This window comes from Mustelus asterias, chromosome 20, assembly GCF_964213995.1.
Source record: "Mustelus asterias chromosome 20, sMusAst1.hap1.1, whole genome shotgun sequence".
In the NCBI taxonomy this organism is placed as follows: Eukaryota; Metazoa; Chordata; class Chondrichthyes; order Carcharhiniformes; family Triakidae; genus Mustelus; species Mustelus asterias.
Window position 1 is genome coordinate 9,177,221 of NC_135820.1, and position 15,808 is coordinate 9,193,028.

General features: G+C 42.8%; 1 protein-coding gene across 1 annotated transcript; it reads right to left on the minus strand.

The window, feature by feature from the left end:
* Nucleotides 1-1,263: 1,263 nt before the first annotated feature.
* Nucleotides 1,264-15,370, minus strand: LOC144508216 (nectin-4-like). Its single transcript, XM_078236032.1, has 5 exons — nt 15,234-15,370; nt 13,320-13,670; nt 4,462-4,581; nt 3,332-3,360; nt 1,264-1,424 (listed from the first exon to the last, which is right to left on the minus strand). Exons 1-5 carry the CDS (start codon nt 15,358-15,360, stop codon nt 1,287-1,289), a joined length of 765 nt encoding a protein of 254 aa, XP_078092158.1. The 5' UTR covers nt 15,361-15,370; the 3' UTR covers nt 1,264-1,286.
* Nucleotides 15,371-15,808: the final 438 nt, after the last annotated feature.

Below are 15,808 nucleotides of genomic sequence, written 5' to 3' on the forward strand. Positions count from 1 at the left end.
TGGGGATTTGTCAGTCTTTATATTCTCTAACAAACCTAACATTTACTCCCTTGTAATGGAGACTTTCTCCAACGGTTCAACACTCCCCTCCGAGACACTCCCAGTCAACACATCCCTCTCCTTTGTGAATACCGACGCAAAGTATTCATTTAGGATCTCCCCTACTTCTTTGGGCTCCAAGAATAGTTCCCCACTTTTGTCCCTGAGAGGCCCGATTTTTTCCCGGACAACCCTTTTGTTCCTAACGTATGAATAAAATGCCTTGGGATTCTCCTTAATCCTATCTGCCAAGGACATTTCGTGACCCTTTTTGTCCTTCTAATTCCCCGTTTGAGTTATTTCCTACTTTCTTTGTACTCCTCCAGAGCTCCCTCCGTTTTTAGCTGCCTGGACCTAACATACGCCTCTCTTTTCTTTTTGACCAGTCCCTCAATTTCCCTTGAAAGAGGAATACACGATGGATACAGTGCCCTTTTCCTTACAGAGTATTGAATGATCACTTAGCTTGTAATGTATCCTCACCGTTTGAAACAGGATTGAGAAACATTCACATACTGGCTGCTTGCTGTTTCCTAGGTTCTGTCGCTAAAAGCAAATAGGGTCAACTTTCGAGTTACAATAAAAAGCGCAAACTTTGAGAGAATGAATACATTAGGTGGAGAGTTAGATTTTACTCCATCGACCGTTCACAAAGAACAAAGAGCAAAGAACAGTACAGCACAGGAAACAGGCCCTTCGGCCCTCCAAGCCTGTGCCGCTCCTTGGTCCACCTAGACCAATCGTTTGTGTCCCTCCATTCCCAGGCTGCTCATGTGACTATCCAGGTAAGTCTTAAACGATGTCCGCCTGTCTGTCTACACCACCCTACTTGGCAGCGCATTCCAGGCCCCCACCTTAGAGAAACGGATAAATATGCATCAACTGCTCCTCCTAACTGGAAGCTAAATGTCATTAACAACCTTTAAAGAATCAGAGAATATAATGATACAATGTGGAAGTAAAAAAGGAGGTTTTTTTCTCAGAAACCCTCTGTGCTCTGCATGTCCCGTATCAACAATTACTCATAATGTGAAACGGGAAGGCCAGGTAAACAGTTAGGAGCTTAACATGATCTCAGCAATTCCGAAGTCCATGATAGGTCACAGAGTGTTGACAGTGTTTTTGGGTAATAATATCTTAGCAGTATGGGCAGATGTAGATTGATTAACTGAGATAGAATTTCACGGCTGGATCTCACAAATTAATACATGGGACACATTCGTTTATATTGTAAAAGTTGGATGTGTTTATTCGGGGTTCACCGTTGCATAGACAGTTGCATTGCAGTCAGGTACCTCCTCCTTTAGAACTTGTCCTGTTTGACTCTTCAGTGTTTGTGAAGTTTGCAGACTTAAGGCGGCATATTCAATTTGACAATCGCCCTGCTAGGATAGAAATAGACACCCATTGACAATCTATTTCTTCGAGACGTGGGATGATCAACCACGTGCATCAACAATTTCAATAAGGACAGTTTCTGTCCCGATTATAGTGGGAAGTTTTAATCGAATTGAACTTTGTTTTTTATGGTAACTGAACTAATATGGGAAAAAGGTATGTAAATGTAATGTCAGGTTAAAAATGAGGTATCATCACCTTGGATGGAGGAAAAAGCTCATAGGGCTGAATTGCCTCTTCCTGTTCCAAAACTATTTTATTTTATCGCAGTTCCACGTAATGTCAAAAGTAAAATGAACTATTGCTTCTTATTTCTGGAACCTTTCATTCACAGATTACATGAATGTCTAAGAGCAAATGCGTTCAGCACTCCCCCTTTTGAATGTAACATTTACCCATTAAATAAATATATCGTTAAATAATCTTTCATAATCATAATTAATCCATTTATTGCAGTTCACTGAATAACTTATATGTGTTGTGGATAAAGAGGAACCAGAGGATGTGCTTTATTATGATTTCGAGAAAGCATTTGATAATTTTCCATATCGACAGTTGCACCAAAAAAAGCTCGTGGTGTGGAGAGTAACATATTGGCATGGGGAGAGGATTGCTGATCTAACAGGAAATAGAGAGTAGACGTACATATGTTCTTTTTATGGCAGGATGCTATTCTTTTTAGCGATCGGGATTAAACACAATGGTAGCGGGGTTCTGCTTCAGTTATACAATGTAATGGCGAGACCACATATGGAGTATTATGTATGGTTTGGTCTCCTTATTTAATCAACAATGGAAAAATATTGGAAACATTTCAGAGAAAGTTTACTATTCCAATACCCCGTGGAGCTAAAATCGTATGAGGAAAGGTTGGATAGGCTGGGCTTGCATCTGGTGGATGTTAGTAGAGGAAGAGGCGGCCTTCTCTGGTCATGATCCAGAGTGGTCATGATAGGGTAGATGTGGAGTAGACAGTTCCTCTTGTCGGAGAACCTAGTTCTCGGGGCCCTTAAAACAAAACCTGAGGTTGCTCATTTAGGGCAGATATGATACGTTTTATTTCAGATAGTTAGGGATCTCTGGAACTATCCAAAAGTTTGTGGAAGCAGAGCCCTTGAACATTGTTTACAGCAGTGGGAGATAGATTCTTGCTAAATAAGGGGACTGAACCGGTAAAGGGGATACCCAGATATTTGGGGTTGGTTTGTATGAGACCAGCTGTTATCTTTTATTGAATGGTGGTCAGATTTGAAGGGTCGAGTGGCCAATTCCTCCTTCTGGTTGGTATGTTAGTAACATTTGGATCTATATTTCATAGCCAAACTACATGGTCTGCAGGGCAGCTAATAAATGCGCTTATTACAAATTTAAAAGTTAAAAGGGCAAGTTATTTCGGCCCACTTGCCGTTTAGACATTCTTCTTGTGTGCCTGCGCACACATGGGAACTTAAAGCCCTGGGTCTTTAGTAGCTGTGGTAAATCCTTCATGAATATTATCAAATGCTGCGCCATATTCTGGGTGATTATTTCCTGACTGCATTCCAATAAAGTATAAAACTTAACTGTGTAGGTTCCTGCTACATTACCCCAGCCCTTCTATATATTTGATATTTTTGTGCGCTTATAAGTCTCATTGCTAGCCCATAAATGAATGAGTACATTGCAGAAAGGATCAGATTATAAATGGAAAACCCTACAGAATATTCTCGAACCTGGCTGAAATTTTGATGACTCTCAAAAATATTTTCACATCCCTAAATCCCAGTGTAATCCTTTTGGTGAATCATTCATATAACTAGTTTTTACTTTAAAATTTAATGGGAACTACAATTATAGGATTATAATGACTTTAATATTTTAGATTATTGGGCTATTGTATTTTGGAACAACATACCTGCAGTTCGGTAGGATCGCTCTTGATATCTGCATTATAAAAGAGAAATATCATGAGGAGATATTGTAGTAATATACTGTTAAACCAAGGTTATCCCTGTCCAACCTGAACATCTCTGTTTTTGTGTTCTGCAACTTTTCACATCTTGAATTTAACACAGAATAAACATAATTTACAGAAATCAGTGCATTGGTACATTTCTTTTCCTTACAACATCGTTAGGCAACTTTACCAAGGTTCACATTTAGAATGGATAGAATAAAATATGCATTGCATCTCATGGAAGATACTGACTTTGATGTTTCATCATTGCATCATGGTTGAATGGGCCTTGATCTGTTATTTTCGCCTTCTCCTCTTTTCATATATTCTAGCTTACTTATGTTGCTGTCATCTGTGCTTGTCTTGTACTTCTTTGTATGAGGCCCATTCAGATACTATGTAAATGCTAGGAAGGAGAGTTCTTTGGAAGAATGTGATTTGATGTAACAGATTAGGTATTAACCACAGTTACAACACCCACTATTACTATTTTACCTTCCTTCCCAATATGCAGGGAATAGAATTATGTTGTGTGTACCAATATGGTGCATGGGATCGGTTACCACCCTAACTATTGAAACTATGTACATTCTGGACTGGAATTTGTACAAAATTATTGCTATTTTCTAGTGTCTTTAATAGACTTCGACTGAATTGTGCAATTCATAATGCTATTGATTAGAGCTTTCCAACCTTCTATTGGTTATGGCTAGAGAGTTAAGTTTATAAATTAAAACGGAAAGTGCAGGAAAACAAAACCCACTCAGGATTCTGGCAAAATTTATTGAGAGTGTAAGTGAGTTTCATTCTGAGGAAGTGTGGTATTGACTCGCGAAACGTTAACTCTAGTCGTTCCTTCCACAGATGCTCCAACAGCTGCTGAGTTTGTCCAGCATTTACTGTTTTCGGATTTACAGCATCTTTAGTTTTTGTGTTGATTAAAATTTTCCATGTGAATAATCTCACATTGCAAGTGTTTCGAATGCCTACATATGCGGTTTGCTAATATTACACTAATCCTCATGAGAGTCTCTGCACTTAATTTGAAACTTTACAGAGCACGTGAATGGACAGTTTACAAGGCTTACCTCGAATACTTGCTTTACACAATAGTTTGGTTAAGCGAATCAGCATTACAGCGAGTAGCAGCAGCACCACAATCACATAAACTGTGTTATAAAAGACGTGCCTGTCAGGTAGGGGCGCAGCTGAGAAGAAAATGGATAACATATTAAACATATTTTACATCTTGATCTACATGGACTTGCATCAAGGGCCTGTCTGAGATGCGTGTACGGTCACATGCTGCCAGGGGAAGCTTCCAATGTTCTTTGTGATTTGAGGGATACGGAGATGGAGGCTCAACTCACAGAAGAATAAATAGGCCCATTGGAAAAGTAGTTTACAGATGAATAAAGAGAGGGAGAAGGCAACTTTTGTATCAACCAGTGATGCCAAATCACTGTCACTTGATCACAATCCTGGAACTACCTATCTAACAGTACTCTGGATGCACGTACACCACGTGAATTGCACGTGGAAGCAGAGATTTCACCATTACTTTATCAAGGGCAATTAATGATGGGCGATAAATGCTGGCCTAGCCAGAGACGCCCACATCATGTACAACAATAGGCTACAAAATGAAGGCATGTAAAATCGCCGGCTCCAACGCACCCTCCCTGATGAACTCAATGCATTCTACGTCCGTTTTGAGCAAGAGGTCAGCGAGAGCATGCCCTCCACCCTGGAAGACCTGGATGATCCTGTGTCTGGGGTCACCATTGCAGATGTCAGAGCAGCTTTCTTGAAGGTCAACCCACGGAAAGCAACTGGCTCGGATGGGGTACCCGGACGTGCACTCAGCTCCTGCACGGATCAGCTGGCAGAGGTATTCACAGACATCTTCAACCTCTCTTTACAACAATCTGAGGACCCTATCTGTTTCAAGAAGATGACCATCACCCTGGTACCTAAGAAAAAACAAGCAGCATGCCTTAATGACTGTTGGTCGGTGGCTCTGACATCCATCATTATGAAGTGTCTCGAAAGATTAGTCATGGCACAAATCAATTCCAGTCTCCCGGACTATCTGGATCCACTACAGTTTGCCTATCACCGCAACAGGTCCACAGCAGACGCCATTTCCCTGGCCCTGCACTCAACCCTGGAACACTGAGATAACAAGGACACCTATGTTAGACTCCTATTTATTGAGTATAGCTCAGCCTTCAACACTATTATTCCCACGAAGCTCATCTTGAAACTCCGTGGCCGAGACCTCGGCACCTCCCTCTACATCTGGATCCTGAACTTCCTAACTCGCAGACCACAATTAGTAAGGATAGGCAACAGCAACTCCGCCATGATCATTCTCAACACCGGTGCCCCACAAGGCTGTGTTCTCAGACCCTATTATACTCTTTATACACCTATGATTATGCGGCCAAATTCCCTTCCAATTCGATTTTCAAGTTTGCTGACGGCACCACCGTAGTGGGTCAGATCTCAAACAATGACGAGACAGAGCACAGGAATGAGAGAGAGAATCTGGTGAACTGGTGCGGCAGCAATAATCTGTCCCTCAATGTCAACAAAATGAAAGAAATTGTCATCGACTTTAGGAAGCATAAAGGAGAACATGCCCCTGTCTACCTCAATGGGGACGAAGTAGAAAGGGTCGAGAGCTTCAAGTTTTTAGATGTCCAGATCACCAACAACCTGTTCTGGTCCCCCCATGCCAACACTATAGTTAAGAAAGCCCACCAACACCTTTATTTACTCAGAAGACGAAGGATATTTGGCATGTCAGCTACGACGCTCAGCAACTTTTACAGATGCACCATAGAAAGCATTCTTTCTGGTTGTATCACAGCTTGGTATGGCTCCTGCTTTGCTCAAGACTGCAAGGAACTACAAAAGCTCGTGAATGTCGCCCAATCCATCACGCAAACCAGCCTCCCATCCATTGACTCTGTCTACAATTCCCGCTGCGGCAAAGCAGTCAGCATAACTAAGGACCCTACACCCTCTGGACATTCTCTCATCCACCTTCTTCCTTCGGGAAACAGATACAAAAGCCTGAGGTCACGTACCAACCGACTCAAGAACAGCTTCTCCCCTGCTGCTGTCAGACTTTTGAATGGACTTACCTTGTATTAAGTTGATCTTTCTCTACACCCTAGCTATGACTATAACACGACATTCTGCACTCTCTCGTTTCCTTCTCTATGAACGGTATGTTTTGTCTGTATAGCGCGCAAGAAACAATACTTTTCACTGGATGTTAATACATGTGACAATAATAAATTAAATCAAATCAAAACAATAAAAACACAATTCAGTACTTTCATTTTATTGACGTTTGGTCAAGGTTACAATATCAATAATCTAATAGTTCAATTGTTTGCAACACCTGGGGAGAAACAGAAGAACGTTGTTCGCATTGCCTTCTGTTGGAGGCTGAAGGCAACTAACAAGCATTAATAAGATAAAAACAAAATACTGCGGATGCTGGTATCTGAAACAGAAGCAGTAATGCTGGAAAATCTCATCAGGTCTGACAGCATCTGTGGAGAGAGAATAGAGCCAACGTTTCGAGTCTGGATGAGCATGAAGGTCCACAGATGCGATCAGACCTGTTGAAATTTTCCAGCACTTTCTGATTTTATAAAAACTATTCATGCTATTTTCATTCTGAGGAAAATACAATCGCACATGTGGAAGTCCGATATTGAGAGAGTTGCAATGGCAAAAGATCAGTAGTGTCGGGCGGCATGATGGCGCAATGGTTAGCACTGCTGCTTCAACCGGGTTGACTCCAGCTTTGCGTGACTGTCTGTGTGGAATTTGTTCTTCTCCCTGCGCCTGTGTGGCTATCAGCCACAGTGCATCAAGGGGGCTGGAGGTTTACCAGAGCCCCTTGGGCTGCATGCCTCACATTGAATATACTTTGCCAATCAAAGGGTATTGAAACTGAATTGCGGCACCTCCCAGAGAAACATGCTGGATTAGGGAATGATGATTTCTGGTACACCTTCTGTAATTGTTGAATTTGAAATGTTCTGCCCAGAACCTGCATATGCCTACCATGGAATATATGTTGTAAATATGCGGAGAGTTGCATTTGTAAAGAAGCACCAAAAGGTGGAATATACTGATTGGAGAGAAGTCAGGTTTTATTGCACTTTTTGAACTTTCCAAGTTGAAATGTTTCGTCATGTACATTTACAAATTTTATGAAGAAAACGTTTCTTTGTGTTTGTGTGTGTGGGGAGAGGTTTAGTTAAGAAAATAAATACATATTCTGGAAGAAAACGCATGTTACTAGCTTATCAGAAACCTCCAGTTAGTTGACTCGAGTCTTTAACTGAAAAGACGAAACCTGTCTGGCCAACATGTGAAGTTTGGTACCAATGCCCTGTCTGCACAGTTGTGTTTGCCACTCGCCATTTTTATAGAGGGCAAAACTCAGCCAGGGTTATGCACCGCCTCCATATTTACGGGAGTGGCAATATGCAGCAGGGCGTATGCGCTACCGCCATTGTATAGTCATTGTATGACTTGACCCCCGTTTGTTTACTTTGAAGATCCATGCATCAGAATTGGCAACACTTTAATCTATTGATTACATCTGCCAACATAGACGTAGTGCTCAATTCCCTGGCGAGTGTTTTGAACCCACAGCCTTTTGACTCAAATATTATGTTGGAGAGGGGAACAAATCTTGGTTATTTTGCCTCCTACAGTCTAACATAAAATTCAGCCTAAAAAAAACCTGTGTTACATAAAGGAGGGTTTTGTCATTGATATCTCCCTTGTAATGGGTGAGGAAGACACCATCCCAGTCACATTGAAAAGGGTAGCGCGCGGGAGGTTTAAAAATCAGGCCGCACTATCCAGTGGGCAGCGTTGAGAGCGGGCGGCGGAGTGAGCAGGTAGCAGAATGAGGGCTGAAGGGCTTTGGCTCAAAACGGGCTTCGGCGAGAACAGGCAGAGGCAAGAGTAGGGGTTTTTTTTCCAGAAAATTTATTCTTGTTTTCCCCAGAGTTAAAAAAAATGCCAGGCAAGATGTTGGAATGCTCCTCTTGCAGGATGTGGGAAATCAGGGAACTGTTAGGGAACTGGAGAAGGAGTTTGATGACTTCCATCTAAATCGGGAGAATGAGAAGTACACAGACAGTAGCTTTAGGGAGGTAGTTACACCTAAGCAGCAGAGCACAGGAAATTGGGTAACTGTAAGGAGAGGAAATGGAAATGTGAAAGGACAGGCAGAGCAGGGTTCCCCTGTGGCCATACCCCTCCACAACAGGTATACTAAATTGGATACTGTTGTGGGAGGTGCTTTAACTGGGACAAGCTGCGACAGCCGGAACTCTGATACTGAGTCTGGTTCTACAGCGCAAAGGGGTGGGAGGAAGAAGAGGAGAGCAGTAGTGATAGGGGGTTCAATAGTCAGAGGTACGGACAGGAAGTTCTGTGGTCGGGACAGAGACTCCCGCATGGTTTGTTGCCTCCCGGGTGCCAAGGTCTGGGATGTCTCTGATCGCGTGCACGGCGTTCTAAAGTGGGAAGGTGATCAGCCTGATGTCGTGGGACACATCGGTACAAATGACGTAGGTAGGAAGAGTGAAGAGGCCCTAAAGAGTGAGTACAAAGAACTTGGAAGGAAGTTAAAAAGCAGGACCCCGAGGGTAGTAATCTCAGGATTGCTACCTGTACCACGTGCCAGTGAGGGTAGGAGTAGGATGCTTGGGTGGAACACGTGGCTGAGGAACTGGTGTAGGGGGCAGGGTTTCCGAGTCTTGGATCATTGGGACCTCTTCTGGTGCAGGTTGGACCTGTACAAGAGAGACGGGTTACAACTAAACTACAAGGGGACCAATATACTTGCAGGGAGGTTTGCTAGTGTTATTGGGGAGCGTTCAAACTAGATTTGCAGGGGGATGGGAACCAGAGTGCCAGAGCAGATAGTGGAGCAGGGGTAAAAAGACAGGTTAGTTCAAGCAAAATCACAAATGGAAGGTTTGAGTGTGGTGGAAATAACCTTTTCAGGTGTGTCTATTTCAATGCCAGGAGTATTGTGGGGAAGGCAGATGAGCTGAAGGCGTGGATAGACACATGGAAATATGACATTATAGCCATTAGTGAAACTTGGCTACAGGAGGGGCAGGACTGACAGCTCAATGTTCCAGGGTTCCAATGTTTCAGGCGGGATAGAGGCAGAGGGATAAAAGGTGTGTGTGGTGGGGGCGGGGGGGGGGGGGGGGGGGGGGTGGCATTGTTGGTCAGGAAAAATGTTACAGTGGTACTCAGGCAGGATAGATTAGGGAGCTTGTCTACAGAGGCCCTATGGGTGGAGCTGAGAAACAGGAAAGGTATGACCACATTAATGGGGTTGTATTATAGACCGCCCAATAGTCAGCGAGAATTGGAGGAGAAAATCAGCAGAGAGGTAGCTGACAACTGCAAGAAACACAAAGTTGTGATCGTAGGGGATTTTAATTTTCCACATATAGATTGGAACTCGCATACTGTGAAAGGTTTAGACGGGGTAGAGTTTGTAAAATGTATTCAGGAGAATTTTCTACATCAGTATATAGAGGTGCCAACTGGAGAGGATGCGATATTAGATCTCCTATTGGGAAATGAGTTAGGGCAGGTGATGGATGTGAGTGTGAGGGAACACTTTGGATCCAGTGATCATAATGCCATTAGTTTCAACCTGATTATGGATAAGGATAGATCTGGTCCTCAGGTTGAAGTTCTGAACTGGAAAAAGGCCAAATTTGATAAAATGAGAAGGGATCTGGGAAGTGTGGATTGGCTCAGGCTGTTCTCTGGTAAGGATGTAAATAGAAAGTGGGAGGCCTTCAAAGGAGAAATTTTGAGAGTGCAGAGTTTGTATGTTCCTGTCAGGGTTAACGGCAAAGTGAATAGGAATAAGGTACCTTGGTTCTCAAGGGAGATTGTAACACTGATTAAGAGGAAGTGAGAGTTGTATGAAATGTACAGGCAGCAAGGAACAGATCAGATGCTCGAGGAGTATAAAAAGTGCAAGAAGCTACTTAAGAGGGAAATCAGGAGGGCTAAAAGAAGACATGAGGTTTCTTTGGCAGACAGAGTGAAGGAAAATCCAAAGAGCTTCTATAGGTATGTTAGGAGCAAAAGGATAGTGAGGGATAAAATTGATCCTCTTGAAGACCAGAGTGGTAGACTGTGTATGGAACCAAAATAGATGGGGGAGATACTAAATGGTTTTTTTGCATCCGTATTTACTGAGGAAACGGGCATGGAGTCTATGGAAATAGGGCAAACAGGTAGGCAGGTCATGGAACCTTTACCGATTAAAGGGGAGGAGGTGCTTCCTGTCTTGAAGCAAATCAGAGTGGATACATCCCCAGGACCAGACAGGGTATTCCCACGGACCTTGAGGGAAGCTAGTACTAAACTTGCAGGGACCCTGGCAGACATATTTAAAATGTCAGTATTCACGGGGGAGGTGCCGGATGATTGGAGGGTGGCTCATGTTGTTCCGTTGTTTAAAAAAGGTTCCAAAAGGAATCCTGGAAATTATAGGCCAATACGTTTGACGTCGGTGGTGGGCAAGTTATTGGAAGGTGTGATAAGGGATAGGATCTACAAATATTTGGATAAACCGGGACTTATTAGGAAGAGTCAACATGGCTTTGTGCGTGGTAGGTCATGTTTGACAATCTATTAGAGTTTTTTGAGGTGGTTACCAGGAAAGTGGATGAAGGGAAGGCAGTGGATGTTGTCTACCTGGATCTCAGCAAGCTCTTTGACAAGATCCCTCATGGGAGGTTAGTTAGGAAGGTTCAGTCGCTGGGTATACATGGGGAGGTAGTAAATTGGATTAGACACTGGCTCAATGGAAGAAGCCAGAGAGTGGTTGTGGAGGATTGCTTCTCTGAGTGGAGGCCTGTGACGAGTGGAGGCCTGTGACTAGTGGAGTGCCACAGGGATCGGTGTTGGGTCCATTGTTGTTTGTCATCTATATCAATGATCTGGATGATAATGTGGTAAATTGGATCAACAAAGTTGCTGATGATACAAAGATTGGAGGTGTAGTGGACAGTGAAGGAGGTTTTGAAAGCTTGCAGAGGGATTTGGACCAACTAGAAAAATGGGCTGAAAAATGGCAAATGGAATTTAACACAGACAAGTGTGAGATATTGCACTTTGGAAGGACAAACCAAAGTAGAACGTACAGGGCAAATGGTAGGACTCTGAAGAGTGCAGTTGAACAGAGGGAACTGGAAATACAGGTACGGAATTCCCTAAAAGTGACGTCACAGATGGATAGGGTCGTAAAGAGTGCCTTTGTACATTGGCCTTTATAAATCGGAGTATCGAGTATAAAAGTTGGAGTGTTATGGTAAGGTTATGTAAGGCATTGGTGAGGCCGAATTTAGAGTATTGTGTATAGTTTTGCTCACCTAGTTACAGGAAGGATGTAAATAAGGTTGAAAGAGTGCAGAGAAGGTTCACAAGGATGTTGCCGGGACTTGAGAAGCTGAGTTACAGAGAGAGATTGAATAGGTTGGGACTTTATTCCCTGGAGCATAGAAGAATGAGGAGAGATTTGATAGAGGTGTATAAGATTTTGATGGGTATAGGTAGAATGAATGCAAGCAGGCTTTTTCAACTGAGGCGAGGGGAGAAAAAAACCCAGAGGGCATGCGTTAAGGGTGAAAGGAGAAAAGTTTAAAGGGAATATTCGTGGGGGGGGGGGGGTGGGGGGGGGTGGGGGGTGCTTCTTCACGCAGAGAGTGGTGGGAGTGTGGAATGACCTGCCGGATAAGGTGGAAAATTAAGTGGTAAAAGTGGTAAACTTTTAACATTTAAGAAAAACTTGGACGGGTTCATGGATGAGAGGGGTGTGGAGGGATATGGCCCAAGTGCAGGTCAGTGGGACTCGGCAAAAAATGGTTCGGCACAGACAAGAAGCGCCAAAAGGCCTGTTTCTGAGTTGTAATTTTCTATGGTTTTATGGTAGTTAAGGAGACAGCAAAGAAATATTGACATTGTCAACAATTTTCAAGTCTCACGAAAGAATAAAACAATATTAAAAACACAACTTAGAAATGTGCCCATTGGTTAATGGGCATATTTCTACATAATGGGAGGGTTGCTTATTGTTCGTATTAAAATAACAGTTATCAAGCAACCTGGAATCGAAACATAGAAAATATGAACGCCTTTCGAGCCGTTCCGTATTTCAACATGAATAAAGCTGAACTGTCATCACACCGCCATGCTCCAGCGCTCTCCACAGACCCACTGGCACCCTTTGGTTCCAGAAGTCCATTTCCTTCTTAAACATATTCAGTGGTTTGTCCTCCACAACATCCTGTTGAAGGAGGTTTTACAGTTTCACCACCCTCTGAATGAATGAATGAAGATGCGCGTCTCATCATCTTAGTACTAAATGCCGTATAGCATATCCCGAAATTGTGACCCCTTGTTAAAGACCCTCCCCAGCATGATGAAACACATCAGTTCTTTTTACGACAATGAACAATGGTTCACGGTATTCATTACATTGCAGATGATTATTGAGTATAGGTTCAGTCACCAAGCCATTACCTTCGGTCTCTGGATTACTAATCCAGTGAAAATACCCTGCCAGTGATGTTCACATGCCATGAATGAATGATAAGAAAATGCAATGAATTTATCTTTCTTTAATATGGGTTAACCGTTCAGAATTCAACGGATTCTCTTACATATCTCTATTCTCTTAAATATTTCTATTTATAGGTAGGCCTAAAAGGTAGAGATATGTTCGGCACAACTTGTGGGGCCGAAGGGCCTGCTTTATGCTGTAGTTTTCTATGTTCTATGTTTCTATGATACGTTACTTCTCCAACCTACCTTCTCTGAGGATAACATATATCAGTAACACATAAACACTTTGGCATACCTAGTACTTCCAGGGTAATCTCCCGTGAAATGCTTCCATTGGGGAACGTGGTGAACTTGCACTTGTATTCGTCAGCATCACTCATTCTCAAATCTGTAATTATCAGCGGGGCATCTTGGGGAGAGGGGTTTTTGAAACGCAGCCGCCGGAATCCAGCATGCAGGGGATAACTTATTCCAAATTTTGGACTGTACAATGCCAGAGTTTTCTTCAATTCAGTTTTCCTCGCCCAGGCGACCTGGATTACCGTCAGATCCTGTTGGGATGTTCGTAACTGACACCGGAGCATCACATCCATTCCCACATAGCTGACGGCGAACTCCTTCTGTGTTATTTCACCGGCAGTGCAGACTGAGAAACCAAAAATAAACCCACATATTTTCACTGGGACCAGATATATTTTGATCACAATTCTTTTAATTTGGCGCTATTTAGATAGCAAGTTGAGAACATGTTCTTCAGCAGGTATGGCATGGAACTTAAACAACTACTGACATGATCTCGCACTACATAATTTTATGTGTACGGTTACAGAGCTATGAAGAAAGATCGGGCAAAAAAGATTTGTTAAGGTTTGACACAGACATGCGGGGAGGGAGTGGACAGTGGGATTAGTTAGTGATTGTTATCGGACTGCTGGGAGAGTGTGAACAATGGGATTCGTGTTAGATTGATGCATGGCTTTGCTGAGCGAGCGGTGCGATTTACAGTGGGATTATTTCAGGATTGATATAGAGCTATGGAGAGAGCGAGCGAGAGAGAGGGACAGTGGACCGAACTCCGCCACCTTGCCCGCCACGGAATCGGCGCGGGCGAGGATCCACAACGGAAATCTCCGTTGACATCGGGCGGGAATTTCCGTTCTTGCCCGCGCGAGACCGTGGGTCACTTCAGCTTTTATGTGGGGCCACAATGTGAGTGGGAGGCAGTGGAATTGGTATTGAATTGATGCAACTATGGGAAGAGAGTGGAGCAGTGGGATTCGTTAGCTATTGATGCTGGGCTCAGGGAGAGTGTGTAAAATTTCGATTACTTTAGATTATTTTAGGGAATTATAGAGAGGGAACGGGGTAGTTGGTAACTTTCGTTTTAGAATAGTGGCACCTGAAGATATTGAGGCAATGGGAATAATTAGGTATTGTTGTAGGCCTATGATGATAGGTGAGACAGAAATATTTTGCGATGAATTTGCAAATGAACCGCACTGTGCCACTCTTCCAATACGCCTGTATCCATGCCAATTTAAGCTCAAATTCCCACCCTGCCCATAGCCCTGCATGCATCCCATAATATTTCCACTGCACTACTCGCTATAATTGTCCTTTATCCAGTATAAACAAATCCAAACGTTATTATATTCCCATAGTCCTGTACCAAAAATTGTATGGACTTTCTATATTTTACCCATGTCTGCGTGGATTTCATCCGGGAGCTCCGGTGTCCTCCCACTGTCCATGGATGGGTTAGGTGGATTAATCATGATAAATTGCCCTTCATTATCCAAAGATGCTCGGTGGATTTGCGGGGTTACAGGATCAAACAAAGGGAAGTGTCTTGGTGGGATGCTCTTTCAGAGATTCGCTGCAGATTCGATGGGCTGGATCGCTTCTTTCAGCATGTTAGGTGCTGAAAGAAATCTAAACATTCCCCACCCAATGAGAAAAAGTAAACAGAATTCTCCAATTCATCTAGATAACTGAAGTTCCTTAACCCTGGTGACATTTTAACGAATCTCCAAGTACTTGACATAATTGCTACAGTTGGATGCCCAGTATCAGACACATTAAAAAAAACATTTCTTTGGTGCAGACATTTTTTTCCATTGACAAGGAACACAATGCAGAAACATTTCAACGGTTTGATGCATTTCTTCTATCTGGTTAGTATATTGAGCTTTAAAAATATCAAACGTACCAAATGGGCTGAGTGCGAAGAACAAGAGAACTCCAAAAAATGACTCCATCCTGATGCATTGTAACGATGTATGAATCATGGCTGTAGTAATTTGGAAATGGTCGAGTTCCGTAAAAATCTGGAGCATTTGTTCTTTGTTCCTTCTGAAAGGAGCAGAAAATTAGGAACTAATTTTCCAGCAACACATGTTTGAACCAAGTTATCCTCCAAGCAGAACGGTTCAGATGTTAATCATCGCAAACACGAAAGCAGCATTTTAGGTTGTGAAAGCGTGAAACAGAAATGTTTGAACAAGAACCGTTCTCATGATATATCCTGAGTGCGATCTACATGGTCCAATGGTATATCCTTCACCTATGTTCTTGCTTTCTTTTATCCCCATCTGTCAACTTGCCACGTCTACCATCGAGCCAAAGCTACTGAAAACAGATGATTCAACACGGTTTATTCGGTTGTATGTTACATACTCCCTTGGATGTAATTCCTGAACTTTTTACTAATATATCCTGAAAATGCTTCAGTTGTCAGTCTCATCCCCACATCCCAATAAAATATTCTCACAGATTCTGTTTCTT

Coding starts and splice junctions, on each gene's coding strand:
- LOC144508216 (XM_078236032.1), bottom strand. CDS start 15,360: ATGCTCCAGATTTTTACGGAACTCGACCATTTCCAAATTACTACAGCC. Junction 4,582..13,319: donor GATTACCCTGGAAGTACTAG/GTATGCCAAAGT, acceptor TTTTCTTCTCAG/CTGCGCCCCTACCTGACAGG. Junction 1,425..3,331: donor GCGATCCTACCGAACTGCAG/GTATGTTGTTCC, acceptor TTTCTATCCTAG/CAGGGCGATTGTCAAATTGA.